Source organism: Coffea eugenioides, chromosome 3, assembly GCF_003713205.1.
Source record: "Coffea eugenioides isolate CCC68of chromosome 3, Ceug_1.0, whole genome shotgun sequence".
NCBI lineage: Eukaryota > Viridiplantae > Streptophyta > Magnoliopsida > Gentianales > Rubiaceae > Coffea > Coffea eugenioides.
Genome location: NC_040037.1, coordinates 1,767,359 through 1,791,750, shown reverse-complemented (window position 1 = coordinate 1,791,750; position 24,392 = coordinate 1,767,359). Strand labels below are relative to the sequence as shown.

At 37.6% G+C, this 24,392-nt stretch overlaps 3 protein-coding genes across 3 annotated transcripts; 2 read left to right on the top strand and 1 right to left on the bottom strand.

The window, feature by feature from the left end:
• Nucleotides 1-616: 616 nt before the first annotated feature.
• LOC113764946 (sucrose nonfermenting 4-like protein) lies at nucleotides 617-7,097 on the bottom strand. The gene is made up of 13 exons (XM_027308991.1): nucleotides 6,407-7,097; nucleotides 6,092-6,176; nucleotides 5,289-5,471; nucleotides 4,669-4,782; nucleotides 4,524-4,583; nucleotides 3,836-3,925; nucleotides 3,127-3,261; nucleotides 2,334-2,478; nucleotides 2,215-2,262; nucleotides 1,697-1,805; nucleotides 1,514-1,583; nucleotides 1,245-1,359; nucleotides 617-1,088 (listed from the first exon to the last, which is right to left on the bottom strand). Exons 1-13 carry the CDS (start codon nucleotides 6,514-6,516, stop codon nucleotides 997-999), a joined length of 1,356 nt encoding a protein of 451 aa, XP_027164792.1. The 5' UTR covers nucleotides 6,517-7,097; the 3' UTR covers nucleotides 617-996.
• A 3,191-nt stretch (nucleotides 7,098-10,288) lies between these two features.
• LOC113765539 lies at nucleotides 10,289-19,796 on the top strand. The gene is made up of 11 exons (XM_027309757.1): nucleotides 10,289-10,902; nucleotides 11,859-11,931; nucleotides 12,031-12,158; nucleotides 12,291-12,674; nucleotides 12,791-14,064; nucleotides 14,349-14,752; nucleotides 14,833-16,835; nucleotides 16,946-17,100; nucleotides 17,704-17,864; nucleotides 18,481-18,635; nucleotides 19,091-19,796. The coding sequence occupies exons 1-11, from the start codon at nucleotides 10,798-10,800 to the stop codon at nucleotides 19,307-19,309; spliced, it is 5,061 nt and encodes a 1,686-aa protein (XP_027165558.1). The 5' UTR covers nucleotides 10,289-10,797; the 3' UTR covers nucleotides 19,310-19,796.
• A 2,626-nt stretch (nucleotides 19,797-22,422) lies between these two features.
• On the top strand, nucleotides 22,423-24,124 carry LOC113764559 (protein SRG1). Its single transcript, XM_027308485.1, has 4 exons — nucleotides 22,423-22,803; nucleotides 22,886-23,133; nucleotides 23,227-23,554; nucleotides 23,645-24,124. The coding sequence occupies exons 1-4, from the start codon at nucleotides 22,543-22,545 to the stop codon at nucleotides 23,897-23,899; spliced, it is 1,092 nt and encodes a 363-aa protein (XP_027164286.1). The 5' UTR covers nucleotides 22,423-22,542; the 3' UTR covers nucleotides 23,900-24,124.
• Nucleotides 24,125-24,392: the final 268 nt, after the last annotated feature.

Sequence of the window (24,392 nt, the reverse complement as noted above, 5' to 3'; positions counted from 1 at the left end):
GCTATATAAACAATTGTTATTTCTTGTATTAGCCTCATAATTTTGAGGGGAAATATATATACATGTATATCATAGTTGTGGATTATATAAATAGTTGCTTTTTCTTGTATTAGCCTCACAATTTTGATGGGATATATATATATATATATATATATGTATTTACGTACATATGTATGTAAGGCCGAAAAGAAAAGGTAAAACCTTTGTCTGCATCATCCTAGGTTCTTTTGGTTTGGAATTTTCGGTTTCTTATCAAGTGCAATCAAAATCAGTTTGAAACCTTTGTCTGCATCATCCAAGGCTCTTTTGGTTTGGAATTTTCGGTTTCTTATTCAATGCAATCAAAATCAGTTTGACTTTAGGGTGAATCAAGTGTCGACTAAAGTAAGAGACTTGATGTGTACAGAGTGTCTCCCTCCGACCATGAGAACAATAAAAAGTGCCACCAATCAGTTTTCTATCCTCTCTTCTGGCTTTGTCCTCAGCATTTTATCATAACATAAAAACTCGTCAACTTGAAAATGAAAATGATAGTACAAATTAACAAACCAGCAGAAAGTTCAATCATAAGAAGACATTATTGTGCCTATAAAAACCAGAGCACAAGATCAAGATGGATGCTAAAATGACATTAATGATCATAACACTTTATTTCCCAACTTTCCTGTCACCTGCAGCAGAAAACTGCAGGTCCATGCTTTCAACAAAACTCTAGCATCCTAGCCGCATAACTTAGGGGACAATACTTTGTAAAGGGGAGCTAGCAGTTTATGGAACAACCCAACTGCGACAATATGGAGCCACATTTTTGAGCCTACTACCCTAAAACCCAGGCCATGAAATGTCAGGCCATTCCAATTGTATGTATGAAAGAATTGAAATAAAATCACCATAGAGAAGATTTCTCCTTGCTGGTGCAGAAATGGTGTCAGCAAAAACAGACTAAAAGCCACCGGATTGTAAAAGCCGTCGCCCAATCTGATGCCTTTTTGTCTACTACCCAAGCAGGAACCTGAAAATATCACTTAATGTTACAATACCTTCCACCCGCTTGCTTCCAGCTTCCACTATGACAAGCCGTCTCACCCCTGCAATCATAACTTCAAGTTTCATGCATCTCGTGATAGGGTGATGACCTTACCATTAAAATAAACAAAACCTAAACCTCCACAAACAAAGAAAACACTGCCAATCCTTGGAACTTTAGCACAAAAAATCTGATAGATTTTGGCACAATAAATAACCTGGTTTGGACAATCTCTCCATGATCTTGTGTAGCGGATCAGTTGGCAAACACATGTGACATCTTTGCTGGCTGATCCCATATGGGGAATACGGTTCTTCACCTAGCTGCAAGGCCTAAGATGCATTCCAGCATAAGGAGAAAAGCAAAAGAGATGAACAATGAAGCTAAGACAGTGCATCAGAAAATTTAACGTCATGTATACACTCGAACTTGTAGCCAAAGCCTTAGGCTTTGCAAGGACACTCCCAACTAAGGCGATATGCTTACCCGATGAACAGTCGTCTCCTCAAGATTAATATTTGTATAAGATTTGTCCTTGGCCAATGCAGTAATATCGCTGTCAAAGACACAATCAACATTTGCCTTCAACTGTTGGGAAGTAGAGTCCAATTCGACATAATATAAGTCTGTTGTTAAAATTATGCAATAATATATACAATAAATCCTTACCTTCGAGAATACACATCCAGTAAGGAGTCATTGTCATCAACAATAGGAATTGAACTAACTTGAGCTGCAAAGGAAACAGACAACATGCTTGAGTACAAAAGTACAGAGGTATTTCAGGCCTGAATTAGATAATTCTTTCTCCAAATCACATTTGTTTACATCTATCTGCAAAATCTCAAGTTGAGTTTACTTTTCCGAGAAACTACCACGACTTTCCACCCAGAATCATGGTGCAAAAGGAACTTTTGCAAGTTTAAAACTCACCAGTTCTACAAGTGATGAGACATCACATGTTAAGTCCAAAATCCTTTGCAAGCACTTGATTTTAGTTACCTTCTGCAAGGAGTTATAGATTTCTACACTTAACACTCATGAATATTTCTCTTTCATCCTGCTTAATCTACCAATATCCTCATGGTACAAAGAAGATCAGAAGCAAACATTCTCCAAAAAGGGCAAACAACTAAAGCCAAAAAAAAGTTACAACTATCTCTACCTTTAGTGCTGCTTCTAATCACCGTGGATATGCAATAAGCCTAAAGAATATCTGAAATATCTGCAAATGCCTGAATTTGGCAGAAGCATCAGTACAGGAAGAAAACAAATTACAAGTCTACAGAACTGATTGACACGGTACTTTGAAGTATATCAGAAAGTGAAGCAAGATGCAATAGCTGTGGGTATGATCCCTCCTCAGTGCTGGAATGAATTATAGGAACTGTAGCCACCCCATTTTGTAGAATCTTCAAGGCAACATCTTTCAAATTGTCATCTGGCCCAGCCTGCAAAAACAAAATGCAATAAGCAGAAAATACATGCTTAAGCACAGGATGGACCAATATTTAGGAACCAAAAAATAGGAACAGCTTCAGGAAAAACAATATTTTATGTCAACCAATTTACTGCATAAAACCACAGCATCAATAGTCGCAGGAAATAGATGAACGGAACTTGTAGAGTGAAATAACAAGACAATAACAACTACCCCCTTAAATTTCGTGATAGTCACATAGACATCCCCATTAGCCTTATTAAAAGGAAGCTTATCTTACCATTTTGCCCTAACATTGATAACAACACTCTTCCCTCTATATGGTATCTATGACAATAAATGTGATCATGAATAATTGTAAATTAACATATCATGAAACAAGAGGAGACTTGATCAACTATTAAAACCTCTGGAAGGGCAATGCCCACAAATATTCATTCCAGACAAAAGGGAACCAGAGGAGCACACTGAATAATTTGTTCAGAATTAACAAGGTAAAACAAAAAATAAAGAAAAAGTGAAGACACTAAATACAACTTATGCCTAAACTTGGTGTGTGTCTATCATTAGAATCTAAGGACCCAAACTATCAACATTATTATAAAAGGCAACAGAGTTTCTCACAACTAGTTTGCAATTAAAATAAATCAGTACTTACATGGACAAGTTGCCTGGGACCTGTTCTTCCACCATCATTGATTTGTCTATTCATAAATGACTTAGCTTCCTTCCAAGCAGATATACTGTGTAAGTCAAGCTCTTCCTCTGTCAGATTGGACCCATGATTTCTGAGCTGCAAAGTTGAGACCATAATTGCAAATATCCCAGTTTCTAAGAGCTAGTGAAATCAGATTTGGTCAATGGACAAATTACTTCAGAAAGTTATCATAGAAGAATACAAAATACTCTGTCAGAACATACAAAGTCATTCCACCTCCCAACTATTTGAGCTGGGGATAGTCACAAGTTCAAGTAAAAAAAAAGGCCTATTATCACAAGACTGTTATATCAAATGCGGATATCAGGTTATGCAAGTTCCTTAGTTGCTTTGATCAACTAAACTGAAGGAATTAAACAGAGACCAGTTAAAAATTTAATGGAAACATTCATTCAATAGAGATTAACAGAAGATCAGTTTTAGAACGGAAACATACCCAACTTCAAGAGAACCTCAGGACTCTTTTACTATATCAATTTTCTTGCCTATTTGTTTTTTTTTTTGGGTTTTTTTTTGTTGGGGGGGGGGGAATTGGCAAATAAGCTTACTGATGAACACTGCCCATGTAATCTAACCTGAATTTATATAAAGTACAACCATCACAAGCAAATAGAAATTCTGTCTTAAGATTAAAGATCACAGCAGGTACCTCCTTCATAATCAAGATGAAATCCAGTGCACTCAGAACTCCAACAAACTGCCCCTTGCAGAAATCCCACAGAGGAGCCATAGGAATTCCCTGTAATTAGCATGGCTTAGAAAAGGGATATAGCAATATCAGAAAGACTCAAATACACAACTGGAAGATGAACAAATGGAAAACAAGATAGAATATCTTCCAAGAATAAAGGGACCATTAACAAATAGGTTATCTGATCCCTGCATCACTAATCAGATCTTGGTCTTGGATAGTTGGATGCATTTAACAAGGTATCACGAACTTACTGCATTATCTCAAATATTATTAACCAAGTGCATTGCTTATTGAATACATGGTATTGATTTGTACAAAGGAGAAGCAAACTAAGGGATCTTCTTTTGTTGATCAGACAATAGAAAACATAAGATGCATATCTGCAAAACCTGAACAAATATCATCCAAAAAAAAGAACAAAAATCACATTTGCTCAACATCCCGATCAGTACAATGGTCAACTACTCAATGGTCACAAGAGCCCCAGAAGTGAATATACTTGCAATAGAAAAATGTCACTAGTGTATTTTCACATTTAGGTGGCTTATAACAACCAAGAGCCAAGCTTAACCCAACTTGTATTACAAATTTGAAGTCCTCTAAGAACAGGAAACCAGTTAAGTCTGCAAGAAATTGACCATACCTGCTCGTGAAGAATGTGAAAAGCCTGCTTCACAGGTAAGTCAACATCTAAAGCAATAACCTGGGCACCAGATTTGATTTAAATGATGAGAGAGATATGCAGCAATATATTCCTAGTGACTATTGCTAGGTCAACTAACTCATACCTTTCCTGACCGAGGAAGCAACTCATAAGCTGTATGTGTAGACAAGAATACAGAAATGTGGTGGCGAGAGATCTCTAAGTCTGCTTCTGATAACCCAATATCTGAAACTTTGACCTGAAACTTAATAACCAGATGTAAAGCACCAGCAAACATTAATACTCTAACACATAGGCACGAAAAGGAGATCATATAGGACAAGAAGAAAATCATCAATAGACTATATAAAGTCATTATAAAATTCAGAAATCAAATTATCTATTCAACAATCAGGAGTTCCATCAATGCATTTGTAGAGACCACCAAAACTTTTGATACAACCTTTTATGCTGTTGTGATGCAAGGCAAGAAACAAGAAAGGAACAGAATAGCAACACAAAATTACTCTATTGGATGCTTGTCTACAAGGCTCCCAACTCACAGATGGAAATCCAACTTCTTATGGCTAGTTGATGCACATTATTTTGTCTACTCAAAGCCAAATTGCATTCAAATAATTAGAGAGATGAAATTAGGTTGAGAATCTCAAATCATCCAGCTATTTATGAAAAAATCACAGAAGCAAAAACTGTAATATCACCAAAAGTATTTATAATGTGTGATGCAGTAAAATACTCTCATACCAGACGCTGAAAGGCCTCATTATCAACATCCATATTAGAACCAGCAGGAAATTGAGGATTAAGCATTGGCGGCAGGTAGTCAGATTCCCTTGCTAAAAGGACAGTGTTGACAGTCCCATAGTTACTGGAGACGTGTGGCTGGTGCTCATCATGCCGCCATTCACCATCAACGACAAACTTGTACTGCATTTACAGATACAAGATATAAGTGTTAATTCACAGATCTGCCAGATTTTGTGCATACTCTTGTATGCCTTTGTTGCTATGACTAGGTTACAATCCAAAGTGAACCTGGTCACAGAAGAGACCAACAGATTAGAATTCAAGATTCATCCAAGAAACAGCAATATCTGATGGAACTTTTAAATGGACCAAAAAATTTCAAGAAAATCTATTTTGTATTAAACTGTATAAACTATGTAAAAAGGAGCAAAACTTTCATGCTCACGCAAAAAGTTTTCTCTCAAACATAGCACAAACTTAGATCTCATTATATTTACTGCTGCCACCAAAACCAAACATTCTAAAGACCTAATGTAGCATTTAACAAAAGATCAAATGATAACATGGTAACTATCTCCTCTTTTTCTCTTTCTTATCCCTTCTTTTTAAAAGGAACCTTGCATCTCCTAGTATTATAATAATGCAGACGATGAAACCAGAAAACGAATGGTATGACTCAATTTCACAAGTGAAGTTATCATTTTAAGCATCCCATTTTGCCCCAGATAAGTTACACAATAACTATACAGATTCATAAAAGGCAATAACTTTTCACCAAAAGCACAACGCATGTAACAGACCTGGTGGAAGCCCGGAGGTAAGTTGCAAACTGTCTGAAAGACCGTTGGGCATCCCTCCACTGGAGTCATCGGATGTTGTTCCCACCTTAACAAAATGACCAGTTGCCACCATTATTAGTGCTACAACTAACTAGAATCAATATAACAATATTACACGCTAATGTCAAGTGCTGAATAGGGATATAATGAAACTAACCAGTTGCCACTATAATAGAACTAACCAGAATTGGAAAAAAAACAAAACAAAACAAAGAGGACTGAACCATCAATGTAAACATGATAAAATTCTAAAAGGTGGACATTTTGAAGTCTCACCCAGTAAATGAACCACAGATATACACACTTCTCCCACCATAAGGCCACACAAACCTCGTGGGCATGCCAGGTTCCCGCGAGTAATCCATACCAGAAGAATGGTACATCATCCACTTCCTCCGATTGTTTGAATAATTTTCCCCACGTAAAGAGCAGAAACTTTCACCAAAAAGACAACCCTCTCAAATATTAAGCACCTAAATCACAACCCACTTCACCATTAGCCCAATTCCATTCCCCTACCGGCTTATACACTTGAAAACTGAATTCACATATTGACATTAATGAAAAATCATTGCTTCAAAAAAAAAACCCCCACAATTCAGCCACAACTCAAATTACCAAAAAGACTAAATTTTGCAAAGCAAAAAACTAATACTAACAAAAATTAAAACTTGGATCTCCACAGAATTCCAAACCCTACCAAAAAAGATTGAAACTTTGAAGAGGAAAAACAATATATGGTGTAAGGAGGAGTGGTTCTTTAAATGAGAGAGGGAAGGATGAGGAAATGGAAAGTTTTAGTTGAGTACTAAATTAACCCTAGAAATTTAGGGGATTTGAAAGATGATTATTTTTGGAAAGGAAATAGGAAGTTGTACCATAGGATACAACCAATGGAGTTTCTGTAAACAAAACCCATTTTTGAGTACTTTGCTGTAAAGTCACGTAGTATTGCGATTCTACTGCTTAATATGAGATCAACGATGAGTAAGCAAAAGTGTCCAAATTTGGTAAGTAGCAAAATCTCAGCAATAAAAATAGGGACAGAATTTGGTCCTCTTGTATCTTAAGAGCTTCAAGTCAGACTAAGCATTGGTTTTAGCCGGAAACTTGTTTTAATTGAGGAAAGTGTTTAAACAGAGGAATAATCAAACTATATATATAGTTTCTGTTAATTGACTTTTGTTATTGTGAGAAAAAACAAATTGGGTGGTGCTGATAAAGTATTTTTCCTTGTTACGCTCTTTTTTCTGCAATAGCCCGATTGGATTGTAATATTTCGGCTTTTTTTTCTATTAAAAAAAATATAATATAGCACTTTTTTTAGATATGATATACGTGAAACGAAAAGATGCTTAGAAACTGTGTTAACAAAAAAATTCTTATAGAAACCTAAAAAACTTTTTTACAAAAAAATTAAGGCCGTACTTTTGCAATTACAGTAGAAATTAGTGGTTGCCTTATAAGTACAAGTATTTTTAGGTATCAATACTTGCCTAACAATTAGTGTAGGAATCTACTATAAGATAGCTTACAATCAATGATCATGCTAGTTTGATTATGAAAAAATAGTATTGATTTATGGAAAATTATGTACTAAACAACTTAACGACAAAAATAAATAAAAAGACAGTCCACTTTCTTGATTCTAGGAATTTCATATTTGTATTTATCGCCTGCCTATAAATATCGTGATTTTCAACGTTTTTTCACAAATAGTAAATGGACTCTTCTTAATTTATGGCGTCCTTGTCACATCATAATTTATGGAATATATTTTTGTAGTTAATAGAATATATTCATATTTGTTTTTCTTTTTGCTGCTCGGAGAGATAGAGAGAGAGGGAAAATGTTTGGTTTTTTTTTTTTATAAAAGAAAAAAATCAAATATGGGAATTTAGTTTTGTTCTCTTCAAATAGATAAACAAAATCCAAATGCAACATTTAGCAGAAAATTTTAAAACAATTGTCTCGAGAGTTCTGGCGAAGGACGAGAGAGACTTCTTTGCTTTCTGCCTAGTCTTGTGGGCTCCAAACATGTTAACTACTTGGGCTTTATTTGGGATGTATTGAGCTTTTGATGGAGCTTTGGTGTGGGATATTTGAGCTGAATGTGGATTTCAATTATGGGCCTAACAGTACATGGTCGTGTTCCAATAACAATAACTGTATCCTAGTAAAAACTTAAATCCAATTTGCTACGCTTCAACAGGCAAAAAAATTTGTCCACATGGCATGCGGAACTTTTTGTGGATTCTGTGCTGTTGGCCTGCTGCAATTTTATGGCTTTGTACCAACAGCTAAGATTCTGTATCCAAATGCAGGTTTTGGATTTTGGCCCATTTGAATCGCTATTTTTTTTTTTTTTTAAGATTTGCTGACAGATGTAATGCAGCAATTTAATATATATGGAATAAAAATATAAATTAGAAAATATATTCATAAAAAATATAAAAATATTCTGAGGAAAAATGGCAATCCAAATAAGGGCGGCCTTGAGGTTAAAGACTTGAGGAGATCAATTCTTACTCCAGCCTGAAGATTGAGCAAGATTGATTGATTAGATTAGGGGTTATATACATCATCCTTCTATTAGATTGATTTCATTTCTCTCTTTTTTTTTGTTGGAGGGATCTAGTAGCTTGATTCAATTCATTCAATGAAGCCGCATTTCTATTGGGAAGTAGCTCAAATATCATCATGCTAGACGGAAAGAAAGTCTCTATTGGTTCAATTACTCATTAAAAAATGGATATATATTCTGACTTAAAAACAAACTTTAGCTTAAGTATCTATCTAAAGCTGATTAAGATGTTAAGATTCAACTCTTCAGTTGACGTAGCAGCTACATTGTCTGCTTCAATTTATAGTCTTGATTTAGTAGCGGGCTAATTTGAGTAGATGATTTAAACATCCCCTAATTAGTAATTACGCAGGGAAAGGGAAACACTTTGTATACGCTGCTAACAGTTGCATATACTATATTATCGTCGAATCTATGATGTATGTGAAAAATTGGATTTGATCCTAATTTCAAAATGAATCCAACCCTAACCCTGGTGGAGTAAAAAAAAAAAACAGCATCAGTCTTGTTATTTTTCTAGGAGAGATTCTGAAGATGCCTGCCATTCTTATTGGATTTTAGGTATCATATGCATGATACACTATACGCTCACCAGTCAAAACCAACATATTCTCCCTCCACGAACCAGACAAAACCATATATTCCACGCGCCACTACCCATACTTTTGCCTCATTCTCCCTCCATTTTTTTTTTTTTTGCCAACAAAGAATGAAGATTGAAGAGCCCTCATACCACAAATTAAAGCAGCAAAATAAAAAAAATAATAAATAATTGGTTCTAGTAGCGTAACAGTTAATTGGTACCCATGAGAATTTTGGAAAAATGTTGAATGCAAATGCTGTGTATCATGTCTTTTAGTGCGTAAATATAATAATAAATAAGGGGGAAAAACCAATTTCCAATTAATCTGAATCATTACGGTACGGTAACAAGAAATCATGTATAAAGAGATTAAAGTTCAATAAAATTTTTACAATCCCCACCCTAATATTTACTCAATCTTGTTAAATAGTTATGAATATCGTTTTGACGTAATATAATTACTGTACCTAACATTTTTTTTTTTGTCGTAATGACAATTCATGTTTAACTACATTCACGAGCTCTTTTATTTTGAGATACTGATTCAAAACTCATTCAAATTTTAGAACTCCGATTACATAATTTGTCATAGCATGTTTGCTAAATTTGATAATTTATGAGAGACAACTTAGTACTAGTATTTAAGTATATCAACGAGTTCTCTTTGTTATAGATATTTATCCAAAATTCTGAACTTTTAGCTTTTTATGTAATTTGTGACGATGTAGCTGCTAATTTTGGGAAACTTTGAGTACAAATAAGCGTGAAAACTAATAAGAAAAATAAAGATAAAAAAAGGGAAAAAACATGTTTAACTGCTTTAGGCCAAAGGCAAAAGAATATTTGTAAAATAAGCAATATTGCTAAATGGAAAAGTAAACAAAAGGGGGTTAGGAAAATAAAAGCCCATATTATAACACATGTGGAAGAAGGAAAGAAAAGAGAAGACAAGAAAAAGAAAACAGAATACAACAACACAGCCTCCTTTCTCTCTCCGTGTTGTGTCTCCATACACACAACATATACACATCAAACATAACCAAGGCAGGGGGAAAAAAAAAGAAAAAGAAAAACATTTCTAAATTCAGAATCAATTCCGTCGCTGCAGCGATTGATGCTTTAAAGCACTCAGTCTTCTGATTATTAGCAGTGATTTCAATTCACGCATTTTCTGTTACTTTCTATATACATTTGCTCTTCGCAGGAATATACGTAGTAGTTTATATACATTTATATAAATATGATCAGGTAGGTTTGGTGGGGTTTGTCCTGGTGGCAAATCCCGGAAGCTATAGAGCAATTCCTTGGAGGGATTTTGTGGGTTTTTGGAGAATTTTTGTGGGCTAGAGTTGTATTTTTTAATTTTGGATTGTTTACTGATTATGCTAGACTTCAGGATACGGGGTGAATTTAGGGTTAGGGTTTTGGGAATACGGGAGTAAAGCTGTAAAGGTAGGTTCCTCATAGGTCGGGGGTAGAGGTAGGGTGTGTGGAGAAGGGATGGTTTGGGGAGGTGGGTCTCCAAAAATGGAGGCTGAGCTTGAAGAAGGGGAGGCTTATGATGATGATACAAGCATCGATCCTGAGATAGCTTTTTCTTACCTTGTAAGAGCTCTGTTCTGTTCTTTACTCTGTGTAAATCAGATTTTGTGGATTAATTTGTACTGAAGTTATTGTTTTTAGCTTCACAGGTAAATAAAAAACATATATAACTCAACATTTGCAGACTTGACTAGCAAGGAGAAAAACAACATGGTGGCATTGAGTTTTATCGCTGGAAGCTCAATTAACAATTTAGTTATTGGATTGGACGAGTAATTGATAATGATAACTAGAATTGTGATACAAAATGCTAGAAGATTAAGTAAAATCTGTTTGTCTTAGAGCATAGATGGATTCTGTTGTACAGCAAGTATGGTTGATCATTTATTTCCAAATGAAATGTAGCAAGTATAAGGGGGAATTTTGAAAAAAGACCAAATTTTGATGGAGTTTCATTGCACATTTACCTCAAGGCATGTGCTTTATAGCATTTTAATTGGAAATTGTGCAAAGTTCCATGGATTGAGGAAATTTTAGTTTCTACATTAGGGCTTCAGACATTATGATGTGCTGCTATGGTTTCATTAATATTCTAACGTGTGTTGTTTTGCTTTCTAATTACAAAGTTTACAATTGATTAGAATTTTGGGGTGAGGTTCATGTTTGTAACTTTCATACTGATTGTTTGCCACATTATTAATCAATCTAATTTCGTGATTCTCTCCATGCCAACTTCTACCTGCTCCTAGGTACCATTATTGTTTGTCATCACTGGTCTTCAAAATCTAATATATGATGCATGTCGCATATTTTTCCTTCTGGACACAATTCACAAGTTTCAGATTGTCTTTTTTTTTTTCTCTTTTTGTGCGTGTGTGGGTGTCATTCGTTGTCATGGAGCATTGATTATTTTTGTCAGGAGTGTTATCGCAGTTTGTTTGTGTTCTTTCTGCTGCACTTCTGATATTTTTCCCAAAAATGCATTTCCTGTCCTGATCCTTTCATTCCTTTTTCTGAAGGATGAGAAGGTCCAAAGTGTGCTAGGCCATTTTCAGAAATATTTTGAAGGAGGAGTTTCTGCTGAAAACTTAGGTGAGTATAGCAGAATTGGAACTTTATATGACAAAGAAGAAGTTTAAGGTTCTTCTTTCTGTTCTAAAAGTGATGAGATTGAGTCAATTACTTTATCAGGGGCGAAGTTTGGTGGTTATGGTTCTTTCCTGCCTACATACCAACGCTCACCTTCAATTTGGTCACAGCCAAAGAGTCCTCAAAGAGTTCAAATTCACACCACAACAAAATCTCCTATGTGTAGGGAGGTACATTGGCAAGTTTTGTTCTTTCCCTTTCTAATTATTTGCTGGGGAATGAGGCAAATGGCTGAAATATGAATTACTAAATTTTTGGTAGTTCTCTTTCCATTTAGCACCTTGAATTGTGTTGCAAAACAGGTTGCTGTACAAAATGCAACTGCTCTCCCTGATCCGCCTTTGTCTCAGAGAAATGGAACAGCTGCTAGCCGTGGAGTCCATTTGTCACACGAAAAGGTGGTCCAGTCAGGAGATGGATCGAGACAAGATTCCTGCTTGTCTTCTGTCCAAGTTACTGAAAAATTTCCCACAAGACATCAACCATCCACAAATAAGTCACTTAATCCAAGTGATCAAAAACCACTGAAATTTCGGATCAAAGTCCCACAAAAGAATGCTGCAATCTACAGTGGTCTTGGTTTAACATCTCCATCTTCTTCGACGGGTAACAGTCCTGGAGGAAGTGGAGGAAATCTATTGGAATCTCAAGAGACTCCTGATGAATCTTCGTCCTGCATTCTTAAGGTACTTCTAGAAGCCACAATTTTTTTTTTAAATTTTTGTATATTTTGTATGTTCTTACGGTGTCGATCTCATTTTCTGTCCTTTCAATTGGTTGTTTGCTTGCATAACATGGACAGATGCTGACTTCCTTGACCATTGCTGGGGGCCTGCTTCTTTCACCTCTTCATAACACTTTTATTAATTTAATAAGTAACATACCAATGGAAAGTAATAAGCCTGAGGCCACGATCAAGTTAAAGCATGACCATTCTACCACATCTGTGGATGATTCCACCTCCAGGTTAAGCAATGAGGTTCTACTGACAAGGAAGCAAAGCAAAGCTGTTGGGAAGAGTAAAAAATATAATGAATCAAGATGCAGGAATCAAATGGCTTTTGAGGATCATATGCTCTCCCGCTTAAAGGAAAACCCTGGAGCCGAGGTGCCGCAAAGCAAGGACTCATTTAAGGACTCAGCTAAGGCGCTTGAAGCTTTTGGGGAGCATGAAAATGGTGCCACCTTAAAGAAGAGGAAGGATACCAAGGACAAAGCCAAGGGCAGATTGTCGGTGACTGAGCTGGTCAAGGATGAGTCCTTTGGATCAATGTCTGGCCTAAGTGATAGTAAGATTGAGCATCAAGAAGATAAAAGCTGCTCATTGGACTGGACTACGAAAAACCACGTAAAAAGTTCTCAGAAGGATGTTCCAGTTGATAAACTTGAAGGCATAGGGAACAAAGCTAACCAGGTTCCTGCTTCATTCAAAGCTGATTCCGATACATCTCAAAGTGAAAGAGATACTAAAGGGGATATTGATCACTTGATACAGAAAGTAAGTGCTAGAACTACCCATGAAGAAGATCAATCAAGGATGCCTGTATCTGCAAAGAAGTTTTCATCAGAAAGTAAAAAGAAGTTAAAGGGAGCTCAAGTTAGAGGAAAGCAGTTTGTGGATTCAGCAGAAGAAAGTACAAGGGCTGGTATTTCTGCTGTGGCGAGACAAAAGGCTACTAAGAGGGATGCAAATAAGGTTCGTGATACCTATAAAGATTTGTTTGAGACAAACTCAGCACGAGTGGATGTGTTGGAGAATTCATCTGTCAACAGATTGAAGGACTCAAATGTTGAGACTCTGAAAGAAAAGCAGCCATATGGTGATAGACCAAAAGGGAAGCCAAGTGGTAGTAAATTTGATGACCAGGTGATATCTGAAACATTACTGAATGATCCTGCAATTGACAGTCTTCCTATAAATAATGGGCCGACACTGGTCACAGAACAGGCTACAATGGCTCTCATAGAGGAAAATTGGGTCCAATGTGACCAATGTCAGGCCTGGCGTCTCCTGCCTTATGGTACAAAGCCTGAAAATCTGCCGGAGAAGTGGCTGTGCAGCATGCTGAACTGGCTGTAAGTTCTTTTCTGTTGCATTTTGTGGTTTGTATTGTCAAATCAATTTAGTTTTTCTTGAAGTCACATATTGCGCATGAGGAACTACGGATTAGAAAAACCACTATTTTTTGTCTGTTTTCTGTAATTTTCTCCTGAATGTGCAAATAATGTGTTTTGCTTCAAAATTCTGCAATGTGTGTGTATATGGTAGATATACAAGAACCTACTAAAGCCTGAGTAACAATCTAATTAAATTAATCTTTAGGCCTGATATTAACCAGTTTTATTTCATTAATATATAGGCCTGGAATGAACCATTGTGACATTAGTGAGGAGGAGACAACGAAGGCTCTCTATGCTTCATATCAGCTTCCTGTTTTAGAGAACCAACATTGGATTCAAAATCATGCTGATAGGCCTGCAACTGGAGCACATGCAGTTGACGAACAGCTCCTAAATCAGAGCCACCAGAATGTTGGTTTTGATTACAAGGCTAGTGGAAGAAAGAAGGCTCATAAAATAAAAGAAACATCTTTTACTGGCAGCAAGGGAAAAAACTTTGGACAGGATCTGGTGAAAAGGGGAAGTTCAAAAGATATGAAGCAGTCTTCTTTGGGAGTTAAACCAGTTAATAGATCCATTACTGTGTCAGAAATTGCAGTGGAAAAGCATTCGAATAGACAGAAACAGAAGCATGTAACTGGAGGTTTGTCATCATCTTATATCTTAATGTTGTTTTCTGTGCTTTAGTATGTTTTTGTTTTTTTCATCAGACTTGTTCGGTAGGTGATGTAAAGCTAAAGAAGAAAAGCAAAAGAGAGACTGATAGGCATGAACTTGAGCCTTCAAAGAAGAGTAAAACTGCTTCTGCTGTGAAGAACATCCAGGCTTCTGCTGCATGCCTCGGCAGGTCAGGCATCAAGTCAAAAACTATTTTGCCAACATTGGCATCTACAGAAAACCGAAATCCCAGTGAACGTGATTATCCAAAAGAGGAGGAGAGGAATGGTTTACAAACTTCTCTCAGGAAACCAAGTGAACGTGCATCAGGTTTATTGGGTAATGGATATTTGGATATGATGGGGAAATCCAATAGTGGGGAGATATCCTTAAAGAAGAGAAAACTGAAGGATTGGCAAAGTTCTCAAAATAATGCAGAGACACTTCAAAATGATGGAAGTCAACTCCCTGACAGAAATTTGCCTGCGAAGGAGGAGAGCAGTGACAGTGGATTCAGGAGGGACAAGAAACTTCGGGTGTCTCAGATTGATGGGAAGGAGTCCAGTAGAAGTAAGTCTAGTGCTGAATTGAAAAGAAAAGACATGAACACCAGAATGGTTCCATCGGCTTGTAATAATACAATTGACAGAAATTTTGATAAGCCAAAGCAGCTAAACAAATGCAGAGTAAAAATTACATCTCAACTGACCATGGAGGATTTGGAGTCGTTGAAAAAGGATTTGGGATGTGAACCAGTGTTAACAGCTGCCACATCAAGCTCATCAAAGGTTTCTGATTCCCGTAAAAAGAGAAACAGTTATCAGGGAGTGAATGGTTCACCAGTTGAATCAGTTTCTTCATCTCCCATGAGGATGTCCAGTCTGAACAAATTGTCTCCAGAAAAATTGGATGGTTTTGAGCTGGATGATGTCAAAGTAGGTGGTTTTCCCATAAAAGGAAGCCCCAGAAAAGCTGTGGATGGGGATGTTAATAATGTGACCAAGAGATCTGGGATAGCTAAGAAGCGGAAAAATCCTGATGTTCTCAATCCTGAGTTAGCTGAAAACCATATGCTCGACTTTCGGAAAACTGATGCTGGAGGCAAATTGGGTGAGGAATGTGAACTTGGTGGTAGACCACCTTCACTTTTTGGAAATGTTTATCTAGATAATGATCATCTTGACATCTTGGAGAGTCATAGCACATATCTGACTGATAGGCATGCTTCAGAACCTTTTTCTGTCAAAGACAGGATTGGCAAGGACCAGCATAATACTGTCTTACCCCAAAAGAAATCTGGAAAGGCTTCCTCTCTGCTGCCCAAGCACAAAGGCAGGAATTTTGGTTTGGATTCTGAAGATGCAGTAGAGAATGTCTCTGATCTACCAAATGATCGGGGAGACTTAAACCCAAAGACAAGTTCAAGCGTAGACACAGGTATTGATCAAAATCACGTTGCAGCTGACGGTGTCTTGCTGGGTGATGTGAAACAACCTTTTGTTGATCAGTCTGGAGTTCAATCTGTTAAAAGTAACAAGAGTATTAGCAAGAGAGAGTCAAGAAAATTGCTTGATGGCAGTCTAGAGAACCTATTGCAACCTAAAGGGCACAGGAGATCAGGTGTCAATTTAGGTGATCCTTGCAGCAAGGATGCAAATAACCTCATACAACAAGACCTAATCAAGGGTTCTGATGCATTGAGGAGCAATTCAGCTTTGAAAGCTCGTAGTGATGCGAAGTCGCTGATTGACCATCATCCTGAAGATGAACATGAGGTGCTACCTTTTGCTAGCAAACCTGCTCCGGGAACCCAGAATGGAAGTCTATTGCAAGTACCAGGTCATGATGTTTCCATCCGCACTTATGCATCAGAGGTTTCAAAAGATCATCGCAATATCATTCACCATAATGAACCTCATCAGGCCATGGGCAGCACTGCTTCTGGTCGATCTGTAGCATGGGATCTCAGTGGCCCGAGTCTGGAAAGAAAGGATGCCGCTAGGTTGACCGCACCTTTAGATGTGCTAAAAGAAGCCGAAGGCCTTAGAAATGATGCGGATAATATCAAGGTTTATATCTGGTCCTTGTGACCTGCATGATTTCATAAAATTTCTGTGGAACTCTGTATTGCTAGTTCATGAGTAGCACATCAACTTGTCTTATTGGTTGATAATTGCAGGACTCAGGATTTAGTTTTGAATGTAATGAGCTATACTTCCAAGCAGCCTTAAAATTTCTTCATGCTGCTTCTCTTTTGGAGAGCAACTTTGAGAATAGCAAACCTGGAGAGATGAATCAAATGCAGATTTATGGTAGTGCTGCAAAACTTTGCGAGTAAGTCAGTGTTCAAGCTGATTGATGGTTTACTCCCTGATCTAGTGTGTCATGGGTCTTGTGTTTTCATGATGTTGTTTTACTCTGGTTGTTCTTGGGTAGATGTACTACTACTAATACTTCTAGAGTTGTTTGATTGACTGGTATGTTGTTCTATCCCAAATCAACATCATCTTGCTACATGTCATGTGTGAGAATCCTTGTAGTCTTGTTATGCCTTTTCCTTTTTCTTCCCTCCAAAATGAGTGCAAGTCTGAAGACTGACCTACATAGTTACCCTGGTACATACACATTGAAGAAAATTTACATCATGTTATTAAACAGTATATAATCTACTCCAATTATTAAATACTGATAATTTTTTTCAGTGATTTGCACCTATTTACCCTCAATGAGTGGGCTTAGATGACTAGTTATTGAACAATTGTCCTGGTAAAATGCAGAATTTTGTTTACTGACTATTACTTGTGTTCGATGGAGGAATTCTGCAATCATGATATCTTTAATATGAAGGAATCTTGGACTGTTTTGTTAAACATGTCATGCATGATCATTACCCTCATTTGTGGCTTGATAGTTGATATAATTTCTCAAAACCTACAGAACCTGTGCCCATGAATATGAGAGACAGCAGGAAATGGCTGCTGCTGCTTTAGCTTATAAATGCATGGAGGTTGCTAATATGAGGGTGGTTTACTGCAAAAATACTAGTACGAATCGGCTGTGTCGTGATTTACAAGCTAGTTTGCAGATTGTTCCCCAAGGTACGGTGACTGTTCTGAAACCTCTCATGTTATAGGCCTCCTGTGAACATTGAATCATTTTGCCATGTTTGTATCATCTGCATGTTAGAAAATATAGACCCTGCTGAGATCTTCTGGCATTCGGTGGCCATTTGTTGTATCTTATTGCTTGGCTCAACAATGTTGGATATTCACAAGGTGGGATGTTCCATCTAGTCTCTTGTTTGCAGAATTTGTTTGGTGCTTTCACTCTAATTAGAGTGGACCATGCATCCTCAACAACTAGGATCTTCCTTTCTTCTTCTTCCCTTTCCAAGTGTGATTGTGTTGGGCAGTTCTGTACTCCATGGTTTCCTAAAATATACTCTGTAGCTTGTTGTATCTTCTGGTTTCTGGAAAGCTTTGAACACCTGAGCCTGTTTCTGTGTTTCGCCATTCGCAACATTTGATGCATTCTTAAGAAGTAATTTTCTCTGCCATTCTGTGGCCTCTCACTGCATAGAAACTGCCATCCTCAATATTTTGCATATAATTCTAGTATCATATATGTGGACTAATCCTTTCATGCAAACTTGCCTCAGTTATACTCAGGTTTATGTTACTAATTGATTTTGTGATTTTCTGATCTTGTGCTTAGGTGAATCTCCTTCATCTTCTGCATCTGATATTGACAACTTGAACAATCAAGCATTGGTGGAAAAGGCTTCCTTGGCTAAAAGCAATGGTTCTCATTCTGGGAATCACGTTATTGCTCCTCGAAACCGCCCAGGCTTTTTCCGGCTGCTTGATTTTGTAAGTCTATTCATGCTCATATATTATCTTCTGCATTCGTGCATCCATCTTAATGCCTCATTTATTAATGTTTAGTTGATTGCAATCTGCGAGGTTACATCTAACTTATTGAACTTGAAATACTTAATTAAGCTGAAAAGTTCCTTTTCTGGACAGGGCAGCCAACATAGTAAATTTGGAAAAAAGGCTTATTCTGATATTTTCAGTGACCATTCTGACATGAATTAATGCTTCGTTAGGTCTTTGGGATTGCATATGATTTGATGGTTTAAAATGACTGATGAATTGAAGATGATTTTGAACTTAGGGTTGATTTCTCAGATATCTGCAAGTATAGAAGCTTTTGCTTTTAGGGTATTGGCTTTAATTGTTGTTATGGGGTTAGACCATGCCGTAGTTGTTCAACTGGAGGACGCTGTAGGTGGTCAGCAGCTAACAACATTTTGTTTGTGCAGGCAAAAGACGTGAATTCTGCTATGGAAGCTACCAGAAAATCCCAAAATGCCTTTTCAGCTGCAAATGTGATACTTGAAGAATCTCAAAACAAGGAGGGCATTGCTGCTGTTAAGAGGGTTATTGACTTCAGCTTCCAGGATGTAGAGGAACTTCTACACTTAGTGCAGATAGCAATTCGGGCCATTAGTCGGCAAGGTTTCATTCGCAGTAGAGATTGAGTCAAACATTGTACATGACATATTTTGGCACTTCCAGTGTCGCACAGGCATGCCTTTGGGAACGAGAAGCATGTGTAGCGTCCTGCACTTGCATTTTGGTGAAGAGACGGAATCGTCAGCCTGTTTACCATCCTGTACATGTGTAAAAAGTGGGATTATTTTGTTTATTCCATGATATAAGATTTTGACTTCTCAGTTTTCTTTTTATTAATTTTTTTTAAAAAAATTTTCAACAAGATAAGGGCACAAGCATGCTCACCCTTGAATTAGTGGGGTTGGGAAGTAGAAATGTATAACTTGTAGTTGCTTCAAGGAAAGGCTAGAGTGCAATTTTGACATGTGTAAGAGGAAGGCAGTTGTTTAGAGATTGAGAACAGTTAGTGAAATGCGGAGGCTTTTTACAGATATAACTATGACCTGTCCTGTCCAGTCTAATTATGGACATTATGCCTATATTTTCGATTTTAAATGTGATACAAGGACCGTCTTTGTGGAGGCTGTCTGGTACAGTTGTAATTTTAGCAGTCTCTGCTCAATGGTGCTGATGAATACAACATAGTATATATCTTCATGTCAATCTGTGAAGAGTGAAAATTTTGTTGCTTTCTTAGAACTAATTGTCTCTCTCTTATTATTGATGTTTGTTTTATTTTTGTTGTCTCTCTTATCATGGATGTTACTTGTTACTTAACTAATTGTACTTTTCTTCTGCTGCTTTTATTGAGATGGAAGTAAACCCAGGTACAAATGGATGTGCTTGTCTCTCTTTGCTTTGAAGCTTATCATAAAAGCTTACAATAGTTGTTGAGTGCTTAGTACTGTTGCACTGGATATGGGGAAGTTGGTTTATTTATGGGTTTTAAGCAGTGGCATATGCAATAAAACTTGAAAACAAATGTTGAGGTACAACGAGGAGATTAGGCCCTTGACCTCCTGGCCATGTTTGATTCGCTGGTCACTACTTACTTCCCCTTTCTGCCTGACCTGCTCTACTCCTTTACTTTCTGTTCAATGCGATTATAATGGCATACATGAACTACTGGGTGATAATTTGTCTTAGGTCGATTGTTGTTAGAATTTAGCGAGTACTGGACTATTGGTCATGAATATGTCCCCTGAGATTATGTGATCCTGTCCTATGTAACATAGCCTCCATTTGCACGCAATTTTGATAGAAGTTTTTGCTTTTGATTTGTGCTGCTGTTTAGTTCTTGCTAAGCAGTCACTGGTGTAGATAAAATTTGCTTGTGTGCTTCCAACGGGTTTGAATGAGGTGAGAGTTCTCAAATTTGGAGTCTTTGTTCTTCTCTCTATTTGTGTCCATCGTCTGGAACTTGGATCAGTCTGTCTGTCATATTCAAATGCTTATTTAGGATTATCATTGGACCGACATATTTGAGAAAACTTTGGCTGGTGGGAACCATTTTCCAAAGGGTGCTAGTGCTGCAACCTATGCTTGTGGCTCCTCCCTGCTGCAGGGTGTGGCCCTCAAAAGCTAGCTACCCCTACCCTGCTGCCTTCCTTTTCCTTTACCGGGTTACGACCATAACAAGTTTGACAATTGTGGAATATGAATCAGAAAAGTGTGCTTTGCGCCTGCTGATGTCTCCATCTTGGACTTCCCGTGGCCGTGGCCGTGTCCGTGGCCGTGGCCATGGTTTTGTAAGGTATTCTCATGGAGACAGGTGTCACCGGGGGGAAGACTTTTTCATTTTTGGTGGCTGATTCATTGTTTCCTCCAATTATTAAGGTTAGGCCATCTCTTTAGGAAATGACAAAAAAAGAAAAAAAAGAAGAATGGGCCATGTATGTATCCAAGGTCTTTACCTGTTTTGCTAGGTTTGTGTTTTGCGGCAACTAAAATGTCAAACATGTATTTTTTTTTCTTTCTATTTGATCCTCTTTCTTGATTTATCCGCTGGACTAATTTGTCGAGTCTCTGTGTTTTTTGTTCTCTTTTTTTTTTGCTTTGCCAAGAACGAGTTAGATGGGTCTATCTACATGATCATCAGCTAAATTTTCTAAAGCCATGCATGTCATCCAGGATGAAACAAAGTTGGCCGTCGTTTGAGAAGGCAATAGGAGTACACCCCCCCCCCCCCCTCTTTTTCCTTTTTTTGGGTTCAAGAGAAACTTCAAGCCGGATAAGGGGGAATGAGAAAGTGTGGGATAGTTTGAAATGACAGCAGTTTTCTCTGCGTGGATTTGTTTGTTTCCAAGTGAGCCAGCAGCTTAGAGGGTTTAACGTACAAACTAATATAATTCAACCCTGTTCCTCTGTTTTGCTTTTCTCACCTTTGTCCTCTTTACCTCACTTTCGGTTCTTCGTCTTTACATGGTGAAGCATTTTGGCTTCAGCTGGTAACAGCTTTACCTGTCAATAAGCGTCCTTTTCACCCTATGGTGCCAACTGCCTGCATGTACCGTCTTGAACCATTAAAGCAAGCAAGCAAGGAACTATCGGTGGTATACATGCACCCATGTATGCAGTGATAACAATTTTTACACATTAACATTAAGCTTATGCAATTGCTTCCCAAAAGTCCAGAAAATAGCCCCATTTTCCGGACAAAGACAGAAATGGAAATAGAAAACGTAAACCCTTTTCTCTTACCAGTCTGAGCTCAATGTGCTAATTAATATGGCTTGTTCTTTTGTGATTCATCTAAAGCTGAAAAGCCTGAGGCTTTATCTTACAGAAGGTGAGGAAGGAAGGAGAGCAGAGGGATGATGACAGACTCACTATATATGGTCTGCAGAGCCCCCCCCCAAAAAAACTATACCACTGCCATTTTCATTTGGAAGAGATTTCGAGTATATAGTTAGTTTGTCCCTAAAGAATTGAATTTGCACAATTACTTCTCTGCATTTCTACCTAAACTTGCCCCGAAAAAGTTATGTTATGCACCTTTCTTTGTAATCCTGCAGCAAGTTGCGGCTGTGAAATGTTGCTTTTTTTTTTTACTTCAGTCTGGTTTTAAATCTTTCAACAGGGCCAAATGTTGCAACTTGGCGATAGGATGGTTATGTGATCCTAACTAGCCCAAATAGGAATTTACATGGAAGACTAAATTTCATAAAGTGCGTTCGCTTGGCCCCACCATACAATTCTATGCGCATTAAAGATCCATGAATTTTCTTGCTTGTTCTCCCTATAAATAATTGGCATTGCAAAGTTCAATACTACAAGGTACCTAGCAAAGATAAGTTAGTCCCCTCCAAACAATAGTACCATGGCTCCTGTACCAGTTTCTCCCATTAGTGTTGGCCACATTGATGATGTCCAAGAACTGAGGAAGACCATACCATCACGCATTCCTCAGAGATTTGTCCGAGACAGGATAGAAAGGCCGAGACTTTTCATGACCAATCCTACTCCTTGCAAGAATATTCCTGTCATTGATTTATCAAATCTCCAAAAAGGCAGTAAAGATGAATTCCGAGCTGAGTTGCTACAGCTCTCAGCATCCTGTGAAGACTGGGGATTTTTCCAGGTATCTATGTATTATGAATCTCTACCTTGTTTTTGTTCATTTTATTTATAACAGGGGCTAATAACCATTTTGACTTGTATAGGTGATAAACCATGAAGTTAACTTATCCTTAGTCGAAAGCTTAGAAAAGGTGGCCATGGAATTCTTCATGCTGCCTTTGGAGGAGAAACAGAAGTATCCAATGCTACCTGGAACTGTTCAAGGATATGGGCAGGCTTTCGTTTTCTCGGAGGACCAGAAGCTAGACTGGTGCAACATGTTTGCTCTTGGACTGGAGCCCCATTTTATAAGAAATCCAAACCTGTGGCCTACAAAGCCAGCCACCTTTAGGTAACTGCATTACTTCATGAACAAAAAGCTTTAAGCCCTGAATTTAATCTTATCTCAGAAGGGGTGATAAGATTTATCTTGTTCTGTTTTCAGTGAGACTCTGGAAGCATATTCCAGAGAGATAAGGAAACTATGCAAGAATTTGCTAAAGTACATAGCCATCGGTCTATCTCTGGATGAGAATGTCTTCGAAGACATGTTCGGAGCAGCTGTACAAGCAGTGAGAATGAACTATTATCCAGCATGCCCTAGACCTGATCTTGTTTTGGGTTTGAGTCCTCATTCAGATGGAAGTGCCCTTACAGTGTTGCAACAAGGAAAGGGCAGTTCAGTTGGCCTTCAGATATTCAAAGACAATACCTGGGTACCTGTCCAGCCAATTCCCAATGCATTAGTGATCAATATTGGTGACACCATAGAGGTAAAAGATTGTGATCATATCATGTCCTTTTCTTTTAGTTTTACTTATTGATTTACAAATCTAATGTGCCATTCTTTTGTAATTAAACAGGTTCTAACAAATGGCAGATACAAGAGTGTAGAACACAGAGCAGTCACTCACAAAGAAAAAGACAGACTCTCAATTGTCACATTTTATGCACCTAGTTATGATCTAGAAGTTGGACCAATGCCAGAACTGGTGGATGAGAACGAGCCCTGCAAGTACAGAAGATACAACCATGGAGAGTACAGCAAGAACTATGTAACCAACAAGCTGCAGGGGAAGAAAGCACTGGAATTTGCTAAAATCAATACCACTAACTAATTCCAAAAACACCTTGCATAGTTTGAATACTACTACATCGTGCAAAGGACCATATACATAGCATTATGTCATGAATTGGTTTCGTTAGGACTTGTGAATGGAATGACCCAAAGTACAAGTTGTATGTGCTGTACTACTAAAAACTGTTGAGTGGATAGCACTGTACATTTGCAACTTATATGTATGAGTATGACCCTATTGATTAGTAGTAATAAATATGCCATTGGCCACTTGTGCAGAGAAACTTTTCTTACTGCAGTGCCTTCACTTTCAATTAGGGGGTGCCTGTCTCGCGGGGAAGTAATGGGTCGGGTGGGGGGAAATTTTTTTTCCCCGTTTTAAATGGGGCAGGGATGGAGCGGGGTATAATAATTTTTTTTTTTAAAAAAATATTTATATATAGTTTTATACATACACATATATATATATATATGTGTGTGCGCGCGCGCGTGTATTGTTATTACACATCAATAATATAGGCATATACATAATA